The 22,637-nt window shown below is 36.6% G+C and overlaps 1 protein-coding gene across 3 annotated transcripts in view; it reads right to left on the bottom strand.

The window, feature by feature from the left end:
* Positions 1-22,637, bottom strand: part of RAI14 (retinoic acid induced 14) — a 484,372-nt gene that overhangs the window by 150,836 nt on the left and 310,899 nt on the right. For all 3 annotated transcript variants that reach the window (XM_053701194.1, XM_053701193.1, XM_053701195.1), the window contains 4 exons: positions 16,927-17,018; positions 16,635-16,699; positions 14,165-14,222; positions 8,337-8,407 (listed from right to left, as the gene is read on the bottom strand). In XM_053701194.1, coding sequence (XP_053557169.1) covers positions 8,337-8,407; positions 14,165-14,222; positions 16,635-16,699; positions 16,927-17,018 — 286 coding nt within the window. The remainder of the gene's footprint in view (positions 1-8,336; positions 8,408-14,164; positions 14,223-16,634; positions 16,700-16,926; positions 17,019-22,637) is intronic.

Genomic DNA, 22,637 nt, shown 5'->3' with positions numbered 1-22,637 from the left:
TTTTCTGTTTCTGAGTAAATAGTACATACCAGCACTATTTCAAAATAACAAACTCTTGATTGAATAATAAAAACTACAGTTAAACACTAAAAAACTCTAAGCCATCTCCGTGGAGATGTTGCCTGTACAACGGCAAAGAGAATGACTGGGGTAGGCGGAGCCTAGGAGGGATCATGTGACCAGCTTTGCTGGGCTCTTTGCCATTTCCTGTTGGGGAAGAGAATATCCCACAAGTAAGGATGACGCCGTGGACCGGACACACCTATGTTGGAGAAAACCCTACTCATGCACAAACACGAACGCACATTCTCAAGTGAGCTAACCCGACATGAAAATATGAATATTTTGCATTCCAATGTTCTTCACATAACAGAATATGTTCTATTTATTCATAAATACATATTTCTATATATGTGTCTGATGGTATTTTGGTAAAATATATCTATGTGTGTGTGTGTGTGTGTATATATATATATATATATATATATATATATATATATATATATATATACATACATACACGCACATATACATATATAAATATATATATATATATATATATATACACATATATACATACACACACACAAACTTCCACCTTCCGGGGGGCTCTGGGTAGGAAAAGTAAACAAATTAAATAAACAGGTTCTGCACTCTCTGCTGTGAAAACACAAACTTCTCTAATTTAACTGACTTACTCCCCTTAAATACCCTCCACAATGTACTATGTCTGCTGAACACCTGCAGTGTCTCATCTGCGCAACTGAGCATGCTCAGAGATAACTACGGTGGCCGCATTGGGACAAACAACTAAAAGCAAAGTTAAAAATGGAAAATGCCTGAAATTACAATGTAACAATATTCATATAAACAAAAATGTAACCTAAGTAGCCCTGATATATGTGATGAATAACTTGTCTTCACAATATGTAACAAAACTTGCAAAAACAAAAATTGGCTACAAATAAATATTAAATCTTAACTAATGAGGGGAATATGTAAGACGTTACTTACAAAAAACAGGCAAGTAATGAATATCAAGTGTAATTATGAAATCCATACCCTGTAACAGGACATAATTAATTTTACCAGGGAGACAAATGAAACCTGCCTGCTGCAAAAATTGCTTTAACTAGGAGGGAATATATCAAAAAGACATAAAAATTATGAATACAATCTTAATCATCCCTGTATAATCTAATAACTGACAGACTCAGAGTATCAGACGTCCCACTCTCCCTGAAGTTCAGGGAGTCTCCCTCATTTTAATAGCGGCTCCCTTGACGCCCGCAAATTAAATGCGATCTCCCTGAAACTACAAGTACCATGATTCAACATGACCCAAATCCGGAAACAGTCTTTCTTTAAGGAATGCCTCTAGTTGCAGTCACGTCATCGAGCAAGAAGGCATTGTCTCAGCAAGTCTGTCTTTACTTTCAGCTTATTTTTGTGTCTGCCTTCCTCCCTTCTGCTGTTTGGAGGTGGCGATAAGGCTCTTGGGGGAAGAGAATCAGCAGCAGGCAACATTGGCTGCAGCATAGGCTGAGTAAGAACTAAGAAAGAGGGCAAAGAGAGTGCGCCCCTGTGAGCGAGGAGATAGACACCCCTGCTGTCAGGTCCTTATCAAACTGATTCTACTGTGAGTAAAAAACAATTACAAATAGCCTCTCAAACTCAAAAATCACACACGTTCCTAGACACAAAATCCAAAAGTCGTACAGGGACAACTATACTTCACAAGCTGGGACACTATGGAACCCTCAAAGCATGCATCAGTAACCAAAAAGCCCACACTGATTTTAATAAAATAAAACACAAATACTACCTTAATTACTGCACATAATTAAACTTTGTATTCTAAAATATTTGAGCATTCAACAAGCGTACAATCACTGGAAAATAGGTTTGTTGTATGTTTAGTTTAGTGGAAAGCTACTTTAATGATAATTCTCTATCTTATTTAGGGTTTCCAGGTGTCCAGTATATAACCAGAGGGAGGTGGCGTGCAGCACGCAAAGCAGTATTCTGTGAAGCCACCTCCCTGAAATTAGTTTTTGCAGGTTGGGATGTCTGGAGTATGACTATCAAAATAACATTTTCTGCTATGTGCAGCCATCCGGCAAGCACTACTATTGGCTAAGAGGTGGAAATGTCACTTCATTGAAAAAATAGTGTTTTGCCATGGGAAGCTGGAGGTGCTCAGCTCGGCATAAACTGCAGGCAAATAAAGGTTTTTTCAGCATGAAGTTTTTTATACTTCATGACTGAATGTATGCTTTATTTATAGCAATGATTAAAAAACACTAGGATTTACAATCACTTTAAAGTATAAAATAGAGCATTTTTTATGGCATTGCATGTGTTAAAAATGATATAACTTTTTTTTTTTTACAAACCCCTAAATATTGACATAAATAGATAGCTTAAAAGGGTTGTTTTTTGTCTTTATTGTTAAAAAAAAAAAAAAAAAAGTTGAACCACAAGCTGGTACTAATTAGTGTTGAATAGAAAATGAAATATGGTAACTGGGGAATACAAAGTTTCTGTTTTTTATTATGGTCCTTTCAAATAGTGTTAATATTTCCAGATTAGTCTTGAGAGATGATATGAATGATAAAAAAAGTATTTTATTTCAAAAATATCTTTTCTCATAGGGACATGAGTAAAAACCACAAAAATTAATGTCCATGACAACCTGGCAATAAAATGTCTTGACTGAATATGTGTGGCTTTTATATTGTAAATGTAAAAGGGACAGTGTACTGTAAAATTGGTTTTCAATTACTTGTTATACCAACAGCAGAGTGCACAATGTATGATAAATTGCTCCTTTATGTTTATTTTTGTACATTAAATAGCTGGACGTTTTTTTGTTGGGAACCCCAAACCATTAAAATGGGCTAGGCTTGCAGAAAAATTAGACGACCTAGAAAAATGCTACCTTAGATTATCTCGGTCTACAAACCAAAGCTCAATACTTACTAATTTAGTTTTTTCATGGTGGTAGTCCACAATTCATTACTCCTGGAATTTAACTCCTGGCCACTAGGAGGAGGCAAAGATTTGTAAAGCTTCCAAGAGCACTTCATCCCTTCCACCTCTCTGGTATGCCAGTTTGATGTATTTTTGATAGCCCAGGAAGTGGAAACTGATCTATTAGAATGTAAAATGTTTTTAAACTGCGAGAGCCTCTACAAACTCCATCTGAGGACCCCTTGATATTGCTAAAGTTTAGTATTAAATTGGGAAGAAATCAGGACCCCACTGATCTACAATCTGATTAAACACTTCCTTATGTAAGGACCATTCTACTGGATGAAGATATTTTTCAACTTAGAAAGTCCACTTCACAATTTTTTACTTTTGGGATATAAATGGTAAAAAAAAAATATGCAAATATTTTTCTCTGCCCAAGACAGAATATAAGAGACTACCATCATCGCTAGAGAACTGCAAGTTCCCCCTGCAGTATTGAAATATATCACAGCTGTAACATTTTCTGATTGAAAGCATAGGAAAAATCTATACTATCAGGATAGGCCTAAAGATTAGCACAGAGTTCTAGGATGTTTACTGGTAACCTCAACTCCAGGGGAGACCAAACTCCCAAACTGGACAATAAACTAATCTCTGAGCAATGGGTTGGTTCTCTGTCCACGAGGACAGAAAATTCATAGTAGTTGGATTCAAAAAGATACTTTGAGAAAGGTGAAAGAAGACCTTGTGCCACTGATGATGCATGCATTACTGAAGAGGTATGTGTGTAGAAAAACTCAGAAATGCAAAAAATACTAATGAAATGAACGTACCTGTAATTATACATTTTATATATTATGTAAAACATCACTGGAGTTGGAGCTGACTAGGTACTCCCAAAAATGTATTAAGTCATATGCTGAGTTAAAACCTTGTGGTTTTATAGTACACACAGTAAATATCTGATGTTTGCCCTTTTCTTCTCCTCTGCTTAATAGTTTAATCTTTTCTATTACCATCCATTTCAAAGTAATAGAAAATATATGTATAGAGGGGGGGGGGGGCGCCTATTAGGCTAAAGACATCAACACTTTCTAGTATTTCACAAATATTTATTAAAAAGGTATAACTAGAAAAAGGTGGTACGTCTCCCTGAAGCACAATGTGGTCTAATAGTTAAATATAAATCAGACCTATAATATTCATAGTAACTGTTGAAATAAAAAGTTAAAAAAAGTTTCAATGTTCATTAGTTTGATACCGGATAGTGTTATTTTGTTGCAGAATCCACACTCTGTTGCACGGTCTTATTTAAGTATACCACCAGTGTTACGTGTTAAAAGAGCTTTTCAAACATTTATCACTGCAATCAGTGATATAGTATCCCTATGGAAAAAAACAAGATACCTGTCAAATCCGTTATGGCTCCGTTCACAGTCCCAGAGGCTTAATAAAACACAGTAAACACAGTGTGTATTAGATGGATAGTACCCTTTATCTCCGTTGGGAATCTTGATCAAAGAGCGGGTGTCTTACCCTTTCGTGTTATAGGTATATTACCCTTTTGATGTAACAGATTTTACCGATCTTTCTTGGAGTCGTTCTCCAGGCAAGATGTACCACGTGACTATTGGCGTCTGACGTCACAGATTTTCTCTCGTCTCATTGGGGTGATTTCTAGGGATCGCTGATGGCTTTTTGCCAGTACCTAAAGTTGGCAATAAAACTTGAAACCTGCACTTAGTACAGCTAAGCTGTACTGAATGTGTTTATCCTTTTCAGATTCCAGTTCATATTTTTAGAGATAGTTAGACAATTAATAACCCGGGTTATATAGAAAAAAAGTCCATAGACCATACAGAGGTAAAAGTTTTGTGTAATTCACAATAGCAATATCAATGCCACATGAACAACAACGCGTTTTGCCTTTCTCAGGGCTTTATCAAGATGTGTGTGGCATGTAGTAGGCTTCCTTATAAACGGTCTCTTCAGTTATGATTGGTGGAGACATTATTGGCACTTATCCATTTCGGTTCTTTTAAGGTGGTATTTACTCATTCTCTTTAAGGTGGTATAGAGGATATCAACGGGTATTAATAGCATCTGCATCTTTATAGGTGGTATACATTCAACCTATTAATATATCTTCTAATCCAATCAATAAAGGTATACATTTAAATAAACATTTGTGATCAGTGATTTTATTCGTGATTTACATAAATACGCTCGCCGTATTCATCATTGCACCAGCAGCTCACAAGAGCTGCTGGTGCAACGCCGCCCCCTGCAGACTCGCAGCCAATGGGCCGCCAGCAGGGGGGTGTCAATCAACCCGATCGGGTTGTATTGTTGCGATGTCTGTCCGCCTGCTTCATAACTGCTGTTTCTGGCGAGTCTGATGACTCGCCAGAAACACAGGGCATCAAGCTCCATACAGAGCAGGCGAACAGGTTATGGATCAGCGGTCTTTGTGACCGCTGCTTCATAACTGCTGTTTCTGGCGAGTCTGATGACTCGCCAGAAACACGGGGCATCAAGCTCCATACAGAGCTTGATACATATGCCCCCGAGTCTGAAATTAACTGCATAGCAAATCTGATTTTAAGAGATTCAGAATAGCTGGGAATACAAAAGAAGTTTGTTTCTCTGAGACTCAACCCTTAGATGCAAGTGTAACATTAAAGGGACACTAAATCCAAATGTTTTTCTTTCATGATTCATATAGAGCAGAGCTTTCCAAACTTTTCATGTGGTTGACACACTTTTTAGACCTACATCATTTCGCGACACAGTAATTCAGTTGTACTGGCAAACAGGAGGTTAAACTAACTTGTTTTAAGAGATACAGACACATACATAAATTATATAATAATGAAATGTATTTACAAGTAACAGTAAGTATGTGCAAGAGTAAAAAAAAAAGTTTAATAACACCAATAGCTACTTACTATTTAAATGGGATGTATGAGGTTGATGGGATGAACACAGTTTCTGAATATTTGGTGGAATATTAGACCCTCGCATTTTTAAGCTTCCCCTTCCTATCCATATATCAAGAGCAGGAACAGCAATGCACTACTGGGAGCTAGCTGCAAAATAAAAACCCCACTGACTTCAGCTCAGCGTTTAAGCTGCAGCCCTCAGAGCTCTGTGAGTCCGACTGACTACTGCCCGCGCTGCAAACACACTGCTGTCCCACTCACTGACTACACATGCAGTCACAAGCCAATTAAGGAGACTACACGTGCAGTCAGTAGCCAATGTGCCGCCAAAGTCGCCAATGGGAATAGTTTCAGTTCCCACTGAGCTACGCCAATAGGTTAAGATGATTTGTGACCCCCTAGGTATCAATCATGTGTCAACCATGTGATATGCGTAGCAGGCAGGAGGAAAGTCAGAAACCAAAAAAAAAAAATTAAAAAAAATTTAAATTTAAAAACAATTGTGCTGATGCAGGGACACACCTACACACTGCTGCCGACACACTAGTGTGTCCCGACACACAGTTTGGAAAGCACTGATATAGAGCATGCCATTTTAAGCAACTTTCTAATTTACTCCTGTTATCAATTTTTCTTCGTTCTCTTGCTATCTTTATTTAAAAAGCAGGAATGTGATGCATAGGAGCCGGCCCATTTTTGATTGAGAACCTGGGTTATGCTTGCTTATTGGTGGGTAAATGTAAGCTTCCAATAAACAAGCGCTATCCATGGTGCTGAACCTAAAATGGGCTGGCTGCTAAGATTTACATTCCTGCTTTTAAAATAAAGATAGCAAGAGAACAAAGAAAAATTGATAATAAGAGTAAATTAGAAAGTTGCTTAAAATTGCATGCTCTATCTGAATCACGAAAGAAAAAAATTTGGGTTCAGTGTCCCATTAAAGTAATTAGAATGCATGAGAACAGCCGTACAGAACTGCATAGCTGATTTAGGAACAAGCTTGCAAAAAATACACTTAAGTGGAGAAAGGATCTACCCTCTAAATGAATGGAGACAGTTCCGGTATTCTCCATTTTACATTAAAGTGGATAACAGTCAGTAAATCACCACAAATAGAATACTGTATTAGGAGACAAATTGATTATATATATATATATATATATATATATATATATATATATATATATATATATATATATATATATATAGTCATGGACTTATAGGTACAATAAAGTCATGATTCAGATAAAGTATGAAGTTTTAAGAGACTTTCAAATGTACTTGTATTATCAAATTTGCACATTCTTTTTATATTCACACTTTCTGAGGTACCAGCTCCTACTGAGCATGTGCACAAGTTCACAAGGTATACATATACTAGTCTGTGATTGGCTGATGGCTGTCACATGATACAGAGGGCCGGCAAATGGAGAGAATAAAAAATGTTATTTGAAATTCCAAGTGTTATTACATTATCTTTTTATAATGTGTATTTAGTGGTCCTTTAAGGCAGCAAAGTCCAAGAACAAAGGGAGAGGAATAAAGAACTACTTATATCAAAGTACACAATAAATAAAACTATTTTTGAATATAAGAAATCTTACACCTTACAGAAGACAAGTAAGTGATGAATAACAGTCAAATAACACATCAGGAGGGATATCCAAATTAAAAAGAATGGGCAGGCTGATAGCGCAGTGGGAAATAAATTAACTGCCACCATGCCAATGAAAAATTTGTCATCATTATAAACAGATTAATAGAATACGGGTGAGCGACTCAGAAGCACGGCATAAAAAAAAAACTCCTATTATGTCACTGTCCCATACTCCAATTTCCCCTCTGTACTTCAGTAGCAGCTCTCTGAAGGGAAAAATGTGCCTCAAATCAGTCGGAGGACTCATCTAAAGAAATAATCTAGAGCACCTCAATTCTTCACCACAGATTAAACTGGCATACCAGAGAGGTGGGAGGGATGAAGTGCTCTCAGAATCTTTGGGAACTTTTTTCCTAGTGGCCAGGAGTTGAATCCCAGGAGTATCGGATTGTGGACTTTCACCACCTTATGAAAGAAATTAACACTTTATTACTCCTTTTTCTCCTACTCCAGCCACTGGGAGTGTAAAAAAAGTTTGAAATATAATTTCATTAATAATTTTATCCCCCTTATAATATTCAGTGAACCACCCTGCATGGTTTATCCCACGTTTAGGAGAGTTAGCTGCAAAATAGGTAATCCATGACAATTGCAAATGTTATCTATACTTAATGCTTTATTTAAAAAGCCTATAATAATTTTGGTGTATAATGCCCCTTTAAGCTGGGAGTTCTACAAGGTCATTTGACATTTAAAAGCACAATTATTATTATTAATAAACTGTTTTGATAGTTGTTTTAGCGCTAAAAAAAAATACTTACAGAATCTTTGATGTTTATAGGGCTTTTTTGCTCACACAGCATTTGCACTGCAGGGAGGAAGCCATTGATAGCTGAAAAACAAATGTCTTTAACATTAGCCAACTATAATTTTATAAACATGCTGCTAATTAGGCTTCAAATCATATTAGCACTGGCACCAATAGCAGCAGACATATTTTACTTGCTCTCTCTGTACGCATCACTTATACACACATATACCTTTCTCTCTTTAGTCACCATATGCTGTTCTATAACCTTAAAGGGACACTACAGTATTTTTAATTAATTAGATTAGGGTGTGATTGGATATGTGTTTATGACATATTTAATATGCAGTAATCAGAAAACAGGTTGCATACACTTAAAGGGACACTCAAATCAAAATTAAACTTTTATGATTCAGATAGAGCATGCAATTTTAAGCAACTTTCTAATTTATTCATATTATCAATTTTTCTTCATTCTCTTGGTATTTTTATTTGAAAAAGCAAGAATGTAACCTTCATAGCCGGACCATTTTTTGTTCAGTACCCTGGGTAGCACTTGCTGATTGGTGACAGAACCAAAAAAATGGGCCGGCTCCTAAGCTTACATTCCTGCTTTTTTCAAATAAAGATACCAAGAGAAAGAAGAAAAATTGATAATAGGAATAAATTAAAAAGTTGCTTAAAATTGCATGCTCTATCTGAATCATGAAAGAAAAGATTTGTGTTTCATATCCATTTAAGCCTATATGTATTTAAAGGGTCATGAAAAACATTTTTTTTTTATTTTATGATTCAAATAGCGCATACCAATTAAGTAACTTTCAAAATTGCTTCATTCTTTTGGTATCCTTTGTTAAAGAAGCAGCAATGCAAAACTGGGAGCAAGCTGAACACTTCTGGTGATCCAGTAATAAGAGGAATATATGTGCAGCCACCAGTCAGCAGCTAGCTCCCAGTAATGCATTGCTGCTCATAAGCCTACCTAAGTATGCTTTTCAACAACAGATACCAAGCAAACAAAGTCAATTGGATAATAGAAGTAAATTGGAAAGCTGTTTAAAAGGACATGCAACACAAAATCTTTTATGATTCAGATTTATTTTATTTATAAAATATTTTACCAGGAAGGATACATTGAGATTTCTCTCGTTTTCAATTATGTCCTTGGATCACAAAACATTGCATTGATACAATAGGGTACAATAAAATACAAAAACAATAATAATACACAATATATGCAAACATTTAACATAGAACTGGTAGGAAATATTTAATCAACCATGACAGGTGCATTCTGTTTTGAGATATATAGAGAGGGATCTCTTAAAGGATATTAGGCTTGGGGAAGTTTTTAAAGTGTGAGGGAGGTCATTCCATAATTGTGGTGCTCTGTAGGAAAAGGAGGATCGAGCTGCTTTCTTTTTGTATAGAGGCAAACTAAATAATGTGCTGTTATTGGATCAGAGGTTATAGGAGGTGGGAATAGCTGGGGAGAGCATTCTGCTCAGGTAGGGTTGGAGCTTCCCAGAAAGGCTCTTAAAGACAAGGCAGGAAAGATGGAGGGTGCGTCTGGATTCCAGCGACAGCCAGTTTAGTTCCTTTAGCATGTCACAATGGTGGGTCCTGTAGTTACATTGTAGCACAAAGCGGCAGAACGAGTTATACAATGTATTTAGTTTATTAAGGTGAGTTTGCGGAGCAGGTGCATATACTATGTCCCCATAATCCAAGATAGGCATCAGCATTTGCTGTACAATCTTTTCCTTTACTGTAGGGCTGAGGCAAGATTTGTTTATGTACAGGGCACCTAGTTTTGGATAAAGTTTAGAGGCAAGTTTTTCTATGTGGAGTGCAAAAGATAGATTGGGGTCAAACAACATACCTAAGTATTTAAAAGAGTGGACTGCAGTCAGCATGCAATTGGATTTTGTTTTCATGCGAAGATGGGAATTTTGTAATTTTTGTATTTTAGGTCCCGTTCCAAAGATCATTGTGACCGTTTTGTCAGTGTTTAGGAAGAGTTTGTTTTTCGAGATCCACTTTTCTACCTCTGTGAACTGGTCTTGGAGCACTGCTTCAAGCTGCGGCAGATCAGATTTGTTTGCATAGATTACCGTGTCGTCTGCGTACATGTGTACAGTTGAGGATTTGCAGACATTAGGCAAATCATTTATAAATAATTTGAATAGTAGGGGGCCGAGAATGGAACCTTGGGGAACACCACACGTGACTGGGAGAGGGAGGGAGTCACTGTTAGAGACAGAGACATATTGTGATTGATCCGATACATATGATTTAAACCAGGTTAACGGGCGATCAGCAATACCAGAGTTTTTTAGTTTGAGAAGTAGTATGTCATGGTCCACTGTGTCAAAAGCCTTTGCAAAATCAAGGAAAATAGCTCCAGTTAGGTCTCCATGTTCCATGCCAGTTTGGATGTCGTTGCAAACTTTTAGGAGGGCAGTTGTAGTGGAGTGATTCGGTCTAAAACCTGATTGATCAGGGGTCAGATAGTTAGAAAGTTGATAATACTCGCATAATTGCGTATGGACGCATTTTTCTAAGATTTTTGACAATACAGGGAGCAATGATCAGGTCCTGACTGGTTTTTCATTTTTAGATTATTGAGGTGTTTCTTAACGACATTGAAGGGTACAGGTCTAAAATTGAACTTTTCTATATTGGGTCTTTGCTGTTTTAGTGGGGCCTGATCCACATTTGTAGCTTCAGGATGCGTGCCATTTATTAGTTTGTCAATCAGGGTGGTGGAGCATCCAACAAAATAATTGTTAAAGGCATTTGCTACTTCTAAGGGGAGTTGCAGGTTTTGGTTATCCACATTGACAGTGGAGGGTTGGGAGTGGATTGGTGGATTTTGTAAGTTATTTATGAGTTTCCAAAACTTTCTAGGGTTAGATATATTATTTTGCAGATTTTCACAGAAATATTGGGCCTTAGCCAATTTTGTTTGTTTAGTACATATATTTCGCCATTGTCTATATACACAGTGATCATTCATAGAGCCAGTATGCTTGAACTTTGACCACAATGAATCCCGAAATTGGTACATTTGAATGAGGTCAGCTGTGATCCAATTCAAGTGTGCTCCTTTTACTCTCACCTTACGCAGCGGGGCATGCAAATTCCAAACTTGTAGGAGTTCAGACTGAAAGAATTCAACTGCAGAGTCTAGAACTGGGATTAGGTTTAATCTGTGCCAGGGGAGGTTCTTGATGTCATTTAGAAATGATTGCAGATTAAATTTTTTGAAGGACCTGGTGATTTTAACCTTGGGAGAGGATTTAGTAGCCTTTATTTTGCGCACACAGTACACTAAGCAGTGGTCACTGAAATTGTTAGGGAGAACACCTGCCTCCTGGATTCGGTCGGGAGAAGTGGAGAGAATCCAGTCGAGCAGGGTATGATTATGGCTTTTGATGTTTATGCGAGTTGGGGAGGAGATTAATTGCGTTAGCTGCAAAGATTTAAACAGCGAGTGACAACTGTTATTTTTTGGATTCAGCCAATCGATGTTAAAATCTCCAAAAACCAAAATTTAACTTTTTGGGTTTTGAGTTATGGATTCACTAAGGAGCTGTGCTATGTCCGAAATGGAATGCACAGGGGAGCTAGGTGGGCAGTAGATTCCTGCAACAATGATTGATTTACTGCACGGGATCTCAATTTTGCCAGAAAGGAAATCAAAGGTGGCAGGAGAGCTAGATTTTTGTATGGGGGTGAACTTTGTGGAGTTGTCAACATAAATTACAATGCCGCCTCCTCTCTTTTCTCTGTCAATTCTATGGCATGAATACCCATGTATTGCAATGGCAGAGTCAGGTATTTTTGCAGTTAGCCATGATTCAGAGATCACAATGATTTTTGGCTTGTATTGTAAACACCAAGCTTGCAGTGCATCGATTTTTGGAAATAAGCTGCGTATATAACAGTGCACAAAGGAGAGGCCTTTTTTAGCTGGAAGGCTAGGAATGGAATTTGCTGGGGGACCATGGTTAGACTCTACATCATTTGCAAGGGCAAGTAGCATAAGGAATAGGAATTTGGACATAGTTTTTGTTTGGCTATATAGTGAATGGCATACTTTATAATTTTGTGAGGTGGGGGTAGGAGGGCTATTTTTTTATAACTCTCTACCAGCACTCAGCAGATAAGTTACAGCAACAGAGCAGGCCATGGTGTATGATAATTTGTTTTCCCGTTTGAGGTGGGTGATTATGGCGGTAATGAAGTGAACAAAATTGGAGTGAGAAAAGGGTTGTCACAAATATCAGTATGGTCATATTTTGATACATGTTAGTGCTATGAGGTGTGTAGATGAAAATAAATAAAAAAGAAATATATATATATATATATATATATACACACACACGCACATATATATTCACACACTATTGATGTGGGATATATAGCTATTTGTAGGGAGAGAGGGTATGTATTCTAAAGGGTTAAGTGAATGGAAGGATGTGCCGATTAGTGTTTGCAGCTGTCAGTTTAGGAGCATACAGTTTAAAAAAACTTTAAAATTTACTTCTATTATCAATTTTTTCGTTCTCTTGGTATCATTTGTTGAAAATCATATACACCTACCTGGGTATCTCGTTAACATAGAATACCATGGAAAAAAAGCAAATGTGATATTAGATGTAAATTGGAAACTTTTTAAAAATTGTATGCTCAGTCTTTATCACAAAAAGAGAATGGTTTGGTTTTCATATCCCTTTAGTTTTGACTTTCCTGTCCTTTTAAGTCTATAATATTTGCGTAAACAACATAGCATATTCGCATTCCCCATAGAAGTCAATGGTGAATAAGAAATATTGATAGCAAAAAAAAAAATTGCAATCGCGATTTTGCTCAACTTTTAATATAAGCGCAATTAAAAGCGATCGCAAAAATACGATATCACTTGCACAAAAACGTTTGCACCTCATTTGTAATTTAGCCCTAACTAACTAAACCCTGCACTGCCGTGAATTTCAGAAGTGTGGTGCACAGCTGCAATTAGCGGCTTTCTAATTACCAATAACCAATGGCAAAGCCATGCATGTCTGATATTTTTTGATCAAAGGGGATCCCAGAGAAGCTTTTACCACCATTTGTGTTATAATTGCACAAGCAGTATGTAAAGAATTTCAGTGAGAAACCAAAACGTTTGTGAAAAAGTTAAAAACGTAATGTTTTTGTTTTATATGATCGCATCTGGCGACAAAATGGTGGCATGAAATATAACAAAATGGGCCTAGAAATCCCCGGTACCAAAGGGGTTAATGGAATATCTTCTGTGGAAAAAAACATCTGTTTGTAACATAAAATACTTTGTTCAATCTTTATTACGTGAAAGTACATAAAAATATATCCTTTTACTTAAAGGGATACTGAACCCATTTTTTTTTCTTTTAGGATTCAGATAGAGCAGACAATTTAAAGAAACATTCTAATTTACTCCAATTATAATTTTTTTTATTATTCTCTTTGTATCTTTATTTGAAAAAGCAGGAATGTAAGCTTGCGAGCCGGCCCATCTTTGGTTCAGCATCTGGGTAGCGTTTGCCGATTGGTGGCTAAATGTAATCCAAGATGCTGAACCAAAAATGGGCTTGCTTGTAAGCTTACATTCCTACATTTTTCAACTAAAGATATCAAGAGAATGAAGAAAAATTGATAATAGGAGTAAATTAGAAAGTTGCTTAAAATTGCATGCTCTATCTGAATTATGAAAGAAAAATTCTGGTTTCAGAATCCTTTTAAAGAAATAGAAAGAAAAAAACAACAACAATATCTGGAACAGATCATGAAAGAGAATTAAACATTCTTGTTTACCTGCATAATGCAGAGATATTTTTCCAGAGATGTCTGTGCTCTCAACTGGACATTTAGCCTGTAGATTGAAGAACATTTGTATTATTATCACTAAACGGTACAAATATGTTAACATCACATTTAATATCCTGGCTGCTGATGCATTGTAACATATTGCAGGCGTCTCTGTAGTAGCGCAGCAGTTTATTATATGGACAGTAAAGTCAAAATCCAACTGCTGTGATTCAGATAGACCACTTCATTTTAAAACAACTTTCCAAATGACTTCTATTTCAATTTGTTTCTCCCTTGGTACCTTTTCTTAAAGGGACATACATTTTTTTTTTTATTCAGTCAGATCATTTTAAAAAAAAAAAGGTAAAATGTGCTTCATTCTCATGGTATTCTTTGTTGAAGAAAATAACTAGGTGGTTATGGTGCGTGTGTGTGGAGCACTGTCACATGTTAGCAAACACAAAAAAACATTGTTTAAAAGTATTCTTGCAAAATTGCTTCCATATAGTGCTCCAACCTCCTTTTCAACAAAAGATACCAACAAAAATAAGGAAATTTGATAATAGAAATAAATTGGACACTTTTTTTTTTTAAATTGCATGCTTTATCTGAACCATGAAAGAAAATTTTGAAACCCAATATTTTTAGATAGAGCATGCAATTTTAAACAACTTTCTAATTTACTTCCATTATAAAATGTTTTTGTTTTCTTGGTATCCTTTGTTGAAAGTCTGGGACGTAAGCTCAGGAGAACTATATGGCAGCAGTTTTGCAAGAATGGCAGCACTAGATGGCAGCACTATTTCCTGGCATGTATTGCTCCGGAAACCTACGAAGATATCTCTTCAACAAAGAATACCATTGGAACAAAGCAAATTTGATAATAAAGTAATTTGGAAAAGTTATTAAAGTTGAATGCTCTGTCTGAATCATAACAGATAATTTTTGTGTTTCATATCCCTTTAAAAAGTAAACCTAGGTAGGTTCATAGGAGCAATACTGTGCACGCAGTATTTGTGCACACTCCTGAGTTCTTATGAGTCTACCAAGTTTACTCTTCAACAAAGGACAAATAATTTAACAGGAAATGTATTAAAATTGTGTGCTCCGTCTAAACCATGAAAGTTTGGACTATACTGCCCCTTTAAGCAATATCACCAACATATTTATGTTTTAATAACACATTTAAAAGTATTACTTTTTTATTATAGGCATCAAAATCAAACTGAGTGACCTTGAGACTGTCATTTCCTGTTCAGTCCAAACATGCTTGGAATTTATTCATTTTTAGAAAGGTCAGATTTAGTGCATCATTTCTAATCAATCTTCACTTAATCTCTCCTGGCAAAAGATTGCAAGAGACGGCATGCTCAGGTTCATTCGTGCCAGACTAGCAGAACAAAGCAACAGCTGTTGTAAAAGCCCTAGATACAGGGACTCCAAATCATATGGGGTAAATTAGTGATCACTTCGCTGCCAAATCGAGTTTAATGAATGAGTTAAAACAAAACAAAGACCTGGTATGGTCTGAAATGTGCTTTTTTAAAAAAGGTTTGTGAAAGATTATCAGAAACGTTAACCAACCTCTACTTTAATATTATAAACAACCTGGCAAATCAGAGATGACATCTTATATGTTTATCTATATGGCACATGTGAACTAGCACTGTCTAGCTGTGAAAAACTGTCAATATGCACTGAGATAAGAGGCGGTCTTCAAGGGCTTAGAAATTAGAATATGAGCCTACCTAGGTTTAACTTTCAAAAAAAGAATACAAAGAGAACAAAGTACATTTGAAGATAAAAATGGAAAGTTGTTTAAAATTGCATGCCCTATCTGAATCTTTAAAGTTTAATTTTGGCTAGACTGTCCCTTTAAATATCACATAGAATTAAAGGGCCATTATAATCAATTCATTAAAGCATGTCATTTTAAGACTAACGACCCTAGACTACTGTGTGTTTAACCCCCGCAAAAGGGTTAAACACACAGTAGAAATATTGTTCGGGACTCACGGAGCACTGGTTCAGAGCGGAAAACACAGCTGACCCAATCAGCAGTCTTTGCAGCCCCTGGGAAAAAGCAAAACTAAGAATGTAAGCCACAGTTTTTGTGCTCCCTGGAAAAAGCTAAACTTTGACGTGGCCAAGTCAATGGAGCCCTCTAGGGAGGAGTGCAGAAAATGGAGGCTAAACTGTAACCTCACCTATATCCTCTGTGCCACTGGACATATTTAGGAATTATATTATTATTTGGGTATTTAATGGCTGCACATATATGCCTCTTGTCACTGGCTCGCCCGATATGTTCAGCTAGCTCCTGGTAGGATACTAAGAGAACTAAAACAATTTTTTTTAATAGAATTAGATTGGAAAACTATTTAAAATTGTTATTGTGAAAGAAATATTTTGGGTTTCCTGCATCTTTAAAACCTCTCTCTTGCCTATACTTACTACGGCGGAGTTATTGTCTCACCTGAAGAAGCTTCTTGACACATTCTAGATGATTATTTTTTACAGCCACATGTAACGCTGTATGCCCTGAAAAAGAAAAGAAAAATATTTATCTTAACTGCTGCAAATTGTTTAAAAATAAAATATCTATATTAATGCCCCAAAATACAATCTACAAAACAGGAACATACAAAAGATACAAAATAAACGCAGAATAGAACAAACTTTTATCATTAATAAATAATTACACCGTTAGTATTTATTACATGGGAAAAAAAGCTTTTAAAAGGAATTGTGCAGTGACCTCTATTTACCTGCTGTATCTTGTACGGAGATATTATCTACACCGTGTGCCAATATCACTCTCAGACATTCTGCATTGCCCTTTGTTGCTGCAACGTGAAAGCTGAAAAAGCAAACAAGAAAATAAATAAATAACTAAGTCGTTTAAAAATCTATACCTGTAACTCTAATGACACATTGTAATTACAACATTGTGCTGCAGTCTTGCAATAAATTAACATAGTAGGTAAGAGTGATTTTTTTTTTATGAAGGTAAGAATGATTTGTTTATGAATGCATTTAACACCTTTTTTGCTGCAATTGTTTTTCAACATTTAAATCCCTCCCCACACACACCTTTATTGAAGGAGCCAATCCAGGCTTGCTAATGGAGTAGTCAATGTGCCACTGTCATTTTGTTAGCAAAGCTATCTATACTTTGCAGTTTCTTATTAGATAACCCCCTGCTGAGGTCAAATAAGGGCAGATATGTATCAGGGTTACTCTTGTGAGGTCTCCTGCAATTTTTGTACTTTCAATTCACAGAATTTTCAGTTAAATTACATGAAAAAGGGCCAAAATAAATATTTTTTCCTGTAAATTGAAAAGTTGATTTACATTGCATAACTAAACATTTTATATCACAACCTTTGAAGTGACACATAAGTAAATATAAGTGACTGTAACAGTATTTGATGAGCTAAATAAAGCACAGTATAATATTAAGTATTTTATTTTAATTATGATAGTTAATACATTTATGAGGTAGAAGGAAGTTTAGTAAATAAAGCCCCTTAGAGTATAAAAGTCAACGTACAATTAAAAAGAAGAAAAAAAAACTCCCTGAACTTCTAGTTTACTTCTGTTTCAAATTTACTTCATTCTCCTGGTATCCTTTGCTGTAATTTTGCTAATTTCCCTGGGAGCATACCTAGGAAGGCTTAGCAGTGTGCACGTGTCTTGAGCACTATATGCAGTTAAATAACGTTTGTAACAATATTATAAATATAAAGCTCATGCACACTTGTCTGAGTTATGCTCTTATGGAAAGGAACTAAGTTTTAACAAAGGACAATAAGGGAATTAAATAAAATAAAAAAAATTGACTGCTCTGTCTGAACAATGAGAGTTACATTTTGACTGTCATGTCTATTTAAAGGGCCATGATACCCAAATATTGAAACACCTGAAAGTGCTGCAGCATAGCTGTAAAAAGATGACTACAACATATCACCCGAACATCTCTATGTAAAAAAGAAAGTTATTTTACCTCAAAATGTATTCACACCAGATGTCTGTCCTGGGACATGCAAGGGAGTGAGCCTCATGCACACTCATGTAATTTCCCTATTCAGTTTAAGGAAGTTTACTATGAAATCTCATGAGATCACAGTAAAAGAGTTCATGACCTCAGCACTGTTGATGCAGATTGGCTTCTGTTCATTTCTTCTTTTTTTTTTTTAATCTGCAGCTGGACAGCACTTACTCTGGTGAGCTGAGGAAATTGTGAGGTAAAATGTCTTCTTTTTTTTACATAGAGATGTTCATGTGTTTTTTTCCTGTCAGCTTTTTACAGTTATACTGCATCAGTTTCAAGAGATTAAGCATATGAGTATTATGTCCTTTTAATGCCATCCACCAACATGGAGTTAAACACAAAGTTAAACTATTCATTGAGAACTGTTAGTGCCAAGCAGACATGGCAGGAGAGACAATCAGCAGTGGCAGCCACATGGTTGGGTCTGTTTGGGACCAGCAGTTCTCTGCAGTACTTTACTATGTGTTTAACCCCTCAGTAGAGGCTAAACACATAGACTTGCAGGGTTGGTAGTGCTAAAGTCTAACAAATTAGACCATGTCATTTTTGCACTATAATATCCCTTTAAAGCACATTATAGCATTGATTTTACTATGCATAGTTTTACATTTTATGGGGATGATATTTTCAGTTGAATGCCTCTTTAATCTCTCATAAAAACAAAGGTCTTAATAATCTCTTGCATTTTCCCCTCGACAGTTAGCAATGAAAAAAAGTTTCCAAATGATTCAAGTCAATATTCTAAATGTAGCCAAGAAGAAACCTGCAAACAATGAACAGACACTTCTCTGTGTGGTTCCTGCCTCTTCAAGAGTTTTCCATTGACTCTTTAAAGGAAAGAATTTGTGGTTTGTCTTGTGGTTCAGATGGGCTTATCAAATGTTGTACCAGGACCTCCTGCAAGAACTGGCTATCTGGTTTCAAAGGAACATAAGGAGTGATTTAACTTAAACATGATGGTCCTGGCATGTGCTGGTCATAGCCTTGGATGAGCACACAGTAAAATTAGTTTTAACAAATAAGTTTACTATTCTATTTAGTATTCATTATAAAGCTTCCATGTGTCCCCTAAAATTATTACAAAGCTCTTAAAAGCTAGATAAAGGTGATGTCTGAGTTCCACTGCAGTGCCATTGGTTTCATGCCACCCTAAGAAAGAACATACACAAACAGAGAGGCAGTCTGCCAGGAACAAACAGCAGCTCAGTGGCTTGTTCTATGGCCTTGTTACTACATGAGAGTAGCTTCTTTTAGCCCAATTGTGCTTTTTATAGCGAAGAACTTTCCTAAAGTATCTCAGAATGATCCGCCTAACAAGGTTAAGTCCAGTCCCGAAATACCAGACAATTCTCCTCTGAACAAGGTGACCCCAGACGATCGTTTCAGCCTCCTTTGGGCCTCATCAGTGAGGTGAAGCCATAGCCTTCTAAGCACATTGGGTAAATAGTCCACGTCTAGTTTCCCCCATCACCCTTAGGGAGACTTCTCTCTTTTTGTGTGTATACTAAGAAAGAACATAAGTGCTCACACATGCAAGTTGTAGTAGCAAGGGTTGCCATCTGTCCAATACAAAAATACTGTACCATCTGTCGGTGACTGGGCACAACGGTAGATGGGCATCACACTTTGCCCCCCTAAAGCTCTACGTCAGCCCTCACTCTTCAACCCACAATTAATGTTTTTTCCAACACGGCAGTCATTTTACCCCTTGGCAGCTAATAACTTACTATCAATAACTTTACATATTTGGATGCCAGTAACACACATAAACAGAAATAATTAGACTGCCCTTAACTTATTTCTGACCAATATTTGTAACACTCATGGACTTAAAAAAAACAACTGGACTTTAAAAGTGATGGTAAACTCTGTAGTATACATTTATTTCAACTTAAAGGGATATAAAACCAAAAATGTTCTATTTTGATTCAGACAGAGCATACCACTTTAAAAAAAAACTTTCTAATCTTTTACCATTATCAGTTTTGCTTCGTTCTCATGATATTCTGTGTTGAAGAGATACCTAACTAGGCATCTGGAGCAGTATGTAGCAGGATACAGTGTTGCCACCAAGTGCTCCTGCAAATGGATAACATTCTTCCAAAACTACTGCCATATACAGGGAGTGCAGAATTATTAGGCAAGTTGTATTTTTGAGGATTAATTTTATTATTGAACAACAACCATGTTCTCAATGAACCCAAAAAAACTCATTAATATCAAAGCTGAATAGTTTTGGAAGTAGTTTTTAGTTTGTTTTTAGTTTTAGCTATTTTAGGGGGATATCTGTGTGTGCAGGTGACTATTACTGTGCATAATTATTAGGCAACGTAACAAAAAACAAATATATACCCATTTCAATTATTTATTTTTACCAGTGAAACCAATATAACATCTCAACATTCACAAATATACATTTCTGACATTCAAAAACAAAACAAAAACAAATCAGTGACCAATATAGCCACCTTTCTTTGCAAGGACACTCAAAAGCCTGCCATCCATGGATTCTGTCAGTGTTTTGATCTGTTCACCATTAACATTGCGTGCAGCAGCAACCACAGCCTCCCAGACACTGTTCAGAGAGGTGTACTGTTTTCCCTCCTTGTAAATCTCACATTTGATGATGGACCACAGGTTCTCAATGGGGTTCAGATCAGGTGAACAAGGAGGCCATGTCATTAGATTTTCTTCTTTTATACCCTTTCTTGCCAGCCACTCTGTGGAGTACTTGGACGCGTGTGATGGAGCATTGTCCTGCATGAAAATCATGTTTTTCTTGAAGGATGCAGACTTCTTCCTGTACCACTGCTTGAAGAAGGTTTTCTTCCAGAAACTGGCAGTAGGACTGGGAGTTGAGCTTGACTCCATCCTCAACCCGAAAAGGCCCCACAAGCTCATCTTTGATGATACCAGCCCAAACCAGTACTCCACCTCCACCTTGCTGGCATCTGAGTCGGACTGGAGCTCTCTGCCCTTTACCAATCCAGCCACGGGCCCATCCATCTGGCCCATCAAGACTCACTCTCATTTCATCAGTCCATAAAACCTTAGAAAAATCAGTCTTGAGATATTTCTTGGCCCAGTCTTGACGTTTCAGCTTGTGTGTCTTGTTCAGTGGTGGTCGTCTTTCAGCCTTTCTTACCTTGGCCATGTCTCTGAGTATTGCACACCTTGTGCTTTTGGGCACTCCAGTGATATTGCAGCTCTGAAATATGGCCAAACTAGTGGCAAGTGGCATCTTGGCAGCTGCACGCTTGACTTTTCTCAGTTCATGGGCAGTTATTTTGCGCCTTGGTTTTTCCACACGCTTCTTGCGACCCTGTTGACTATTTTGAATGAAACGCTTGATTGTTCGATGATCACGCTTCAGAAGCTTTGCAATTTTAAGAGTGCTGCATCCCTCTGCAAGATATCTCACTATTTTTGACTTTTCTGAGCCTGTCAAGTCCTTCTTTTGACCCATTTTGCCAAAGGAAAGGAAGTTGCCTAATAATTATGCACACCTGATATAGGGTGTTGATGTCATTACACCTCACCCCTTCTCATTACAGAGATGCACATCACCTAATATGCTTAATTGGTAGTAGGCTTTCGAGCCTATACAGCTTGGAGTAAGACAACATGCATAAAGAGGATGATGTGGTCAAAATACTTATTTGCCTAATAATTCTGCACTCCCTGTAGTGCTACAGAAATAGGACAGCTCTTAAGCTTTTCAACAAAAGATACCAAGAGTACGAAGAAAAATTATAATAGAAGTAAATTAGAAAGTTGTTTAAAATCACATGCTCTATCTGAATTATAAAAGAAAAATGTTGGGCTTCATATCCCTTTAACCTATGTGTCCCAATAATCATAAAGACGAGCTTCTCGCTAATAATGTCAATATAAAATTGTTTTATTTTTTACCTTTTCTGTCTTTGTGTATTACAAGCCCCTGCCGGTCCCCATCTTTTGCATATTTCTTTTTTTGGGGGTCATCGGAATTTCGCATACAAAAGAAATGTTAGCCGTATGGCTTGCTGATTTCAATAAGAGCCATGTATGCGCTTATGTTATGCAGTGTTTACTTGGCTGATGTCAGGGTATGCTTTGCACATAGGCAATTTATCATCTGTATCAGGATGTACAGTGTAAATATAAATCTATGGAGTGAATGAGCGCAACGGGCTGCAAATTAAAAAAAAAATTGTTTAAAGTATGTAAATTTGATAAATAAAAATGTTATAGCATTCCTAATAAAAAGGCATACAGATTTAATTTATGGTGGTCAAATTATCGAGTGTTGTCAACGGTTTAGAAATCAGTTTGAGCCTACCTAGGTTTAGCTTTTCAAAAATACCAGCAAGGGAACAAAGCAAATTTAATGATAAAAGTCAATTGGAAAGTTGTTTAAAATCGCATGCCCTGTCTGAATCATGA

The sequence above is a fragment of the Bombina bombina genome, chromosome 2 (genome assembly GCF_027579735.1).
Source record: "Bombina bombina isolate aBomBom1 chromosome 2, aBomBom1.pri, whole genome shotgun sequence".
NCBI lineage: Eukaryota > Metazoa > Chordata > Amphibia > Anura > Bombinatoridae > Bombina > Bombina bombina.
The sequence above is the reverse complement of the archived record's forward strand: the minus strand, read 5'-3'. Positions and strand labels throughout refer to the sequence as shown.